Genomic DNA, 8,695 nt, shown 5'->3' on the forward strand with positions numbered 1-8,695 from the left:
AAACCCCTTCACAACAAAAAAGGGGAAAAAAACCAATCGGATCATTTGGGTTTAGTTTTTCCCCATCGCCTGTCCACACATAGAGAAGAATTGATAAAAGAAAAGGAAATAATGCAGTCTCTAAGTAAGTTTTAAAAATAATTACAATAAAAATAGTCATTTATGTGCACGAATAAAGGCATTAAATTTCATTTTAGAATCATTATGGATCAACTACGTCGAATGGAAGAACGACAAATTTCTATAGAAAATAAAACCGAGTAAGTATATTTATGATTTTATTAAAGAATAGCAAGCAAAACTGAATACTTATAAATACATTAATTACATAATTTTATTTTTTTACAGTGAAAATGCAAAAACTATAAAAAGATTATTAAAAGAATCTACAATAAAGAGACCAACAAAGCCACAGGAGGTCTCATTTAAAACTGTGGATGATTTCTTGGCCTTCGAAGAAGTTGATGAAGAAATTTATAATGATTTGGTAAGGATATATTTTGAAATATAATATTTTCTAACACAAATATATATAGTAATTTTTCACTTTATCAAAAATTTTGTATTAGGTGAGATACTTCATTTATCTTGGACGAGCCAATCCAATAGATTGCGCCGCGGAATATTTTCGCAGCGTATTTCCAGAAGACGAGGAGGTTTCATCACACCTCACTCTAAATAGAAAAAGTGGACAACGAGGGGGCTGTAAATTGCGGGACAGTCGCTTCGCTCAGGCATGTCAAGGTTTGTAAAAATACTGTCAGTGTATGATGTGCATGTGTCCTACATTAATTACGTTTACACGTCAAACTTAATTGAATTTAGTAACTTCCGTTTTGAGGTAGGCTAATCACAGTCATTCTTCTAAAAAATAAAACGGCTGTCATTGACCAACCTTATATGTCGTCTACAATGGGACTTTAAGAAAGAAATTTAAGATTTAAAAAATTGACTAATATTCATTATTCTTCTCTAAAGTCAATTGCAATTGGTTAATTTCTTAAATTTTAAATCTTAAAATCCTATTGTAGATGACGCATTAGAACAACTAGGATGTTATTAAATTTGATTAAAGATGACGTAAATGTAATTATTATGGGTCGTAAAAATAAAAATGATCATGACCTTATACTTCAATTTTTTAAAGCAAATTCTGAAAGATATATGATTGTAATAATCATATGTATAACTTTAAGAATTTGCTCCAAAAAATTGAAGTATTTATCAAGTTAATTTTTATTAATACGCGGGGGGGGGTCATTGAATACAAAACTAAAGTGTTTTTTGTCTATATTTTTTCAGATGCCATGAATTCAAACAAATATTTTATTAATCCCAACAACGTCGAATTTTATGACGCCCTGGAAAAGGCTTTAAAAAGTCTTAAAACCAGAAAATGGCGTTACAATAAGAAACGACGCCAAGAAAATGAGGAGGACGTCCCACCAAATCGACGCCGCCGAATAGACAACGAAGATGAGGTCTGTGTTTCTTATTTTTACTTTTACTTTTTTATTTTTTTTAGTTGATAATTCTTCCAATGTAAAGAAAAAAAGATAAACTTTGAACCAGTGCAACTAGTTCTAAAAAGAATAAACTTTATGATTACAGAAAACTACAGAATTTGAAGATATCGTGGAGACTGAGCAGGAGATCGATGATGACGAAAACTTAGAGAACGATTCACTTGGTGGCCACGATGAACTAACAGAGACTCAACACACGGAGGAAACTGAGGAGATTGAAGATACGGAGGACGCTCTCTGGTAAAAATATTTATATTTTCAAAATTTCATTAATTTAGGAATTTTACAATTCATCTATATATATAAGCACCGTCTGTCTGTCTGTCTGTCTGTACGCGAACTACTTCCGCATTTGTGGACCGATTTTCTCGAAATTGGTACCAAAATGTTGCAAATTTTTCGGGGGTGGCTGCTGTGGAGTTTTTTTTTTAATTTTTTTATTTTTATTTTTTTTCCTCAGAGGAGGGTATGTTTTTGCGAAAAAAATCTTTTTTTGCAATATTTCTGAACACATGGTATCAAAATGTTGCAAAATTTTTGGAGATAGCGACGATGCGATTTTTTCAAGTGTAACACCTCCACCCACGCATCCACCCACGCATCCACCCACACGCATGCGCATTTATGGACCAATTTTCACGAAATTAGTACCAAAATGTTGCAAATTTTTCTGAGAAAACTGGTGTTTTATTTTTTTAAGTTTACGCCTCCACCCACGCACCCACCCACGCAATCGTATATTTATGAACCGATTTTTTTTAAATTGGTACCAAAATGTTGCAAATTTTTTGAAGATGACGACGATGTGGTTTTTTCAATTGTTACACCTCCACCCACGCATTCACCCACGCGCGTGCGCATTTATGGACCAATTTTTACGAAATTGGTACAAAAATGTTGCAAATTTTTTTGAGAAAGCTGCTGTGTGGTTTTTTAAAGTTTTATCCCACCCACGCATTCACCCACGCATTCACACATTTATTCACAGACTTTTTCGAAATTTGTACTCAAATTTTGTTGGGGATGGCTACTATGATTTTAACAAATTTTTATCATCCTATTTATCCACCCACGCACCCATGCGCATACGCATTTATTGACTTGGTCACACCAATAAGTAATTTTAAAAAAATTTGTGTACATGTTTGTGATTGCAAAAATTTGCAACATTTTGGTACTAATTTCGTGAAAATTGCATACAAATTAAAGGTTTATTTACACGAATTGCACACATAATCACAAATACGTACACAAATTTTTTAAAAATTACTTCTTGGTGTGACCAAGTCAATAAATGCGTATGCAAATGGGTGCATGGGTGCGTGGGTGGATGAATAGGATGATAAAAATTTGTTAAAATCATAGTAGCCATCTCCAACAAAATTTAACTACAAATTTCAAAAAAGTATGTGAATAAATGTGTGAATGCGTGGGTGCATGCGTAGGTGGGATAAAACTTAAAAAAACCACACAGCAGCTTTCTCAGAAAAATTTGCAACATTTTGGTACTAATTTCGTGAAACTTGGTCCATAAATGCGCATGCGTGTGGGTGGATGCGTGGGTGGAGGTGTAACACTTGAAAAAACCACATCGTCGCCAAAAATTTGCAACATTTTGGTACCAATTTTTTAAAAAATCCGTTCATAAATATGCGATTGTGTGGGTGGATGCGTGGGTGGAAGCGTAAACTTAAAAAACCCCACACACATACAGAGAGAGAGAGAGAGAGAGAGAGAGAGCGTGTGTCTTAAAGAAAGAGGGAGGGAGAGAGATAAGGAGAGAGAGAGCATGTGTCTTAAAGAGAGAGAGAGAGAGAGAGCGCGTGTGTTTTAGAGTGAGAGAGAGAGAAAGCGTGTCTTAAAAAAAGAAAAGAAAATATCTGGGAGAAAGAAATAGATAACATAGTAATCATCTACAAAAAAATTTAAACATTTATTTTGGTATAAATTTCGTGAAAGTCGAACAACAAATGTGGAAGTAGTTTGCGGTAATACAAAAAAAGAATTAATTTTTTGTGTTAAAACAGATTTAATATAGACTATATATACCGAAAAGCTAGTAATTAATTAATAATAAATTCTGAAAAATTATTACAAAAAATTTAGATTTTTAAAACGTTTTTGAGGAAATTATAAAAAAAAAATTTAAGGAATATTTAACATTTATATGTATACATGTAAAAAATTTTTATAAAATTTATAATATGCAAAATAATTCAATACTATTGTCAGAATATTTATGGATAATTTTAAAGTGTTCTATTTAATATATATATATATATTATATATTGTTATATTGTATTATATATGTTCTATTTAATATATATATATATTATATATATATATATATATATATATATATATATATATATATATATTAAATAGAACACTTTAAAATTATCCATAAATATTCTGACAATAGTATTGAATTATTTTGCATATTATAAATTTTATAAAAATTTTTTACATGTATACATATAAATGTTAAATATTCCTTAAAATTTTTTTTTATAATTTCCTCAAAAATGTTTTAAAAATCTAAATTTTTTGTAATAATTTTTCAGAATTTATTATTAATTAATAATGATATCACTGGTGTTTTTGCTATGGGGGAAATATTACAAAATGTAATTAAAAAATAGGGTGAAATGTATGATGTTTTTACATTTTACCCTATTTTTTTATTACATTTTGTAATATTTCCCCCATAGCAAAAACACCAGTGATATCATAGCGATATATTCTGGATGTCATTAACGATATGCGAATGTCCGCTTGTATTACAAGTGTAATGTCACAATGATATCTGAAAATATCGGAAATATTTTCACAATAAGCAACGTTCTGCTCTGTCTTTGAATGTATTTCATTTATTATTTATAGCGATACAAAAAAATCCAAAAGCGTCATTTTATCTTTAATTTCCATTGAATAATGATGTATTAACGTAAATCGCATTATTTCGTTCTATTTTTATATCTATATAGCAAAAAATAAAGATATAATATAATATTAACATTAATTTATATCTCTATATAAATATTATGAAATGCATTCAAAGATAGGACAAAATATAACCCCCATAGCAAAAACACCAGTGATATCATAGTGATATGTTCTAGATGTCATTAACGATATGCGAATGTCCGCTTGTGTCACAATGATATCATTGTGACATTACACTTATTGTGATAAAGCGGACATTCGCATATCGTTAATGACATCTAGAACATATCACTATGATATTACTGGTGTTTTTGCTATGGGGGTTATATTTTGTCCTATCTTTGAATGCATTTCATAATATTTATATAGAGATATAAATTAATGTTAATATTATATTATATCTTTATTTTTTGCTATATAGATAAAAAAATAGAATCAAATAATGCGATTTACGTTAATATACATTATTATTCAATGGAAATTAAAGATAAAATGACGCTTTTGGATTTTTTTTGTATCGCTATAAATAATAAATGAAATACATTCAAAGACAGAGCAGGACGTTGCTTATTGTGAAAATATTTCCGATATTTTCAGATATTCTGATTTTACGCAATCTTTAGGAGAATTCTGACAATTTTTATTTTTCACCAGGGATGAGGATAACATCGCTGAAGAAATCCATGAAGATGCTGAAATGGAAAATTACGTGGATGACGATAAGATCCAAGAGGACACAGAACGCGTAGACGATATGGAAGTACTGAAGTACTTAACAGAAAGTAATGTATGGTCAACATAATATTTTTTTAAGTACTTTAGAGAAGCAGTATCAAATTTGGGACGTGCTTCACAGGGATCGGCGGGGAGGGGCCGTTCTCACCTCTAATTTATTTGTTTTCTGTTTCAGGTAAAGCCTTGTGTCCACGATCCGAGAATTCGGTCCGAGAAGTTTGTAGCCAATAAAATAGCCGCTTTTCTGTAAAAGCTGCAAATTGATTGGTTACAAACTTCTCGGTCCGAATTCTCGGATGTGGACACAAGGCTTAAGATATGGAGGGGCAAATTTTTTGGTTGTGCCTCACAGGAAAAGGCGGGGATGGGGCCTTTTCCCCAAAAACAAAATAATAATAGGAAAAATTAATAAACCTGAAAAATAGGCCAGATAACGAGCAAAAAATTTTTTTAGATGTAGAAATAATTAAAACTTATTTATTTGTATTATAAAAGTATGATGAAGTTCAATTATTTCTACATCTAAAAAAATTTTTTGCTCGTTATCTGGCCTATTTTTTAGGTTTATTAATTTTAAATTATACACGAGCGTTTTGTTATTTTTATGGTTTTTTTTATAATAATAGGACTTAAATAAGATCGAGTACACTGAAAAAAAAATTTTGTTAGATTAACAAAAATTCTGTTCGAAAATGGACGAAACGGAATTCTGGTTGAATCTACCAGAATTCCTTTTAATACAACAAATATCTTATTTGCACCAATAAACTGATTTGTTGTACAAACAAGATGCTTGTTGCATTAAAAGGAATTCTGGTAGATGCTTGTTGCATTAAAAAGAATTCTGGTAGATGCTTGTTGCATTAAAAGGAATTCTGGTAGATTCAACCAGTAATTCCGTTTCGTCCATTTTCGAACAGAATTTTTGTTAATCCAACAAAATTTTTTTTCCAGTGTAGGATTTTCTTGTTACAAGTAGTTTCAGCGGTAATAGTTTAATTTATAATTTAATTAAAATAAATGTACTTTGCGTTTATAATTGATATATTAGTTATTAAACATGTATTGTACATATATTATATATATAATTTTTTTTTATACATATACATTATTACATCATTGTAACATAAAATACGCATATATATATTTATAACTTTTTAAAAAATTATATGTATTTTTTATATGAGATAAATAAATAATTGTTTTTTAATTATAAAATTGATTTTACTTTTTTTTTTAATTATAAAATAATAATAAAAAGAAAAGGGGAAGAAGAGGAAGAAGCGTGTACGAAAATCCTTTTTTGTACTGGAACTGTACTGATGTTGTACTGGTATCGTACTGATACCATACTAGTATTATAAGAGTACAGCGTATGATAAAATTTTATTTCAATATACAGTGGTGATACAGTGGCGCTACAGTAGCCGTACCGCGTACTAATACGGTGTATTGGTAATGTACTCCTACGGTACGCACGTACGTGATAGGTACCGTACTGATACATAAAATACGACGTACGCTCTCCGTACCGGTACCGTGGAAGTATTTTGTTATCTGGGTCTCATTTGAGTGGAACTAAAATTGTCGATAATTACCGACAATTTTAATTTCGCTATTATCGACAGTAATATATATATATGTCAAAAAGCCATTTTAGTATGTTCAATATATTGAAATCAGACAACATAATATATTTTTACTGTCGAATCATCTCGCACACGCATCTAAGCGTGTCAATGACAGTAAAACATACATATATAAATGTGTCTCTTTATGACATAGTTGAACACAATTTCAATATTGCTCTTTTATATATTTTGATGATATATGTAGTATGGTATATAGTAAGTATGCATATTTTCATGTATTTTTCAAAGGAAATATACAATCTACCATATATATTGTAACCGTGGATTTATTTTAGTCCGTCGGATTGATAATGATCCGAGAAATAGGGCCGATGTAAGTGGCCGACGGCACACCTTCGGTGCGGAAAGCGGGAAATTCGCGTAGATACCGAAAATTATGTTTAATTGGGCGCCAGGCGCGAGATTCGCGCCACTCTGAAAATTTACAAATCGACAGATGACCTTTATAATCCGTAAATCATCCCGAAAATTTCCGCGATGGCGATAATCGACTCGCTCAGATCGTCAGGGGGTAGAGGGGGGAGTTCGGACGTGAGAGAGAACGGACTTCGAGATAGGCTATTTAAAATCGCTCAAATGTAACAAGCATTGAATATATTTGAACAATGGTGAACAAAGATAGACAAAAAAATAATTGTATAAAAACTTGAGTGAAATGTTATGTCAAGAAGGAAAAATCAATATTCTCTCGATAAACTACAGATGGAAATCCGTTTTAGTGACGCCGAAATACAAATAAGCGAGACCGTAACTTGATTCGGACAATACAATACGGCGTATTTACGGCCGAGACGCGTTGTTATTATTCCGCGCCTTTGAGACGACCCGACGCGGTGATATCGGCCGACACGCGGGACCCGGAAGTAAATTCGCACGCCTACGTGTCGAATAATTATTAACGCACGAGACTTAATACGGTCCGTGCGACGTAATTGATTCTAATGATTTTAGGCAATACAAAATTTCCGTAAACTGTAGTAGGTCCCGCGCGACTTCCTTTGAGATCGATCACGCCGGTCGTCTCTCGCACAAGGTTACAAAGAATCGGAAGAATACTCGAATAATGGTATGCGCGAGAAAGAATACGCTACATTTCTCATACGTGACTATAGACCAGGCAGTATACGAAAAGCTTTAAACTCTAATAGACGAGAAACGACACAAGAATTACGAGACGAGACTTTATTCTACATTAATGTAACGAAATCGCGGCGACTGTCGGCGTATCCGCGGGAGAGAGAGCCTCTCTTAATAAGCGCGCGGGAGAGAGCACGCAGTCGGCCGGGCGCCGGGATAAATTCCACGCGGAATGAATCTCTAAATTAAACCTCTCGTAATATCGCAAAATGACACCGGTGAATATCTAATAACCGGCCGCGGCCGTGACACGCGTCTCTCCCGAATACGTTACTCACAAAAAAAAAGAATTTAGCGGCTTTACAAAATTATAGGGCCGTTCGTCTCACCGGTATCGGTGGGTCCTTCGATGCTTCGGCATCCGCACGCAGGAACCTCTGTTCTCGATCACGCTCCGCCAGACAGTGACGAGCAAGAGGCCTGCCGGGATCACGCTGATAATAAATTGGGCATTTTCCACCCGTGGCGCTCCTTATCCTGGCAGGGCCGCCGGGTGCCCCGCGGGGCCCTGCAAATTTGCTTGAGGAAAATCTCTCTCGCCGTTCCTCTGTGCTTCCGCCTCGGGTTCCGTTGTTCCTCTTTATTTTTCGTCGAGGAGACTCCTACGAGCGCGCCTCTTTGCTGTTCCTCCAAAAATCTGCCAGATCGATTGTTTGATCGATTGTGAACTTTCGTATATCCGAATAGGCTGAGACGCAA

At 33.2% G+C, this 8,695-nt stretch overlaps 1 protein-coding gene across 1 annotated transcript; it reads left to right on the plus strand.

The window, feature by feature from the left end:
• The first annotated feature begins 203 nt into the window (after nucleotides 1–203).
• LOC146724497 (uncharacterized) lies at nucleotides 204–5,437 on the plus strand. The gene is made up of 6 exons (XM_085479682.1): nucleotides 204–260; nucleotides 349–487; nucleotides 570–744; nucleotides 1,303–1,481; nucleotides 1,612–1,766; nucleotides 5,127–5,437. The coding sequence occupies exons 1-6, from the start codon at nucleotides 205–207 to the stop codon at nucleotides 5,272–5,274; spliced, it is 852 nt and encodes a 283-aa protein (XP_085335808.1). The 5' UTR covers nucleotide 204; the 3' UTR covers nucleotides 5,275–5,437.
• The last annotated feature ends 3,258 nt before the right edge of the window (nucleotides 5,438–8,695 follow it).

This window comes from Nylanderia fulva, unplaced genomic scaffold, assembly GCF_048542155.1.
Source record: "Nylanderia fulva isolate GAGA-0341 unplaced genomic scaffold, ASM4854215v1 Scaffold128, whole genome shotgun sequence".
NCBI lineage: Eukaryota > Metazoa > Arthropoda > Insecta > Hymenoptera > Formicidae > Nylanderia > Nylanderia fulva.

Excerpts from the sequence above, each read along its gene's own strand:
- LOC146724497 (XM_085479682.1), top strand. The coding sequence starts at position 205 with ATGGATCAACTACGTCGAATGGAAGAACGACAAATTTCTATAGAAAAT. Across the intron at positions 745-1,302 it reads CTTCGCTCAGGCATGTCAAG|ATGCCATGAATTCAAACAAA; the intron begins GTTTGTAAAAAT and ends ATATTTTTTCAG. Across the intron at positions 1,482-1,611 it reads GAATAGACAACGAAGATGAG|AAAACTACAGAATTTGAAGA; the intron begins GTCTGTGTTTCT and ends TTATGATTACAG.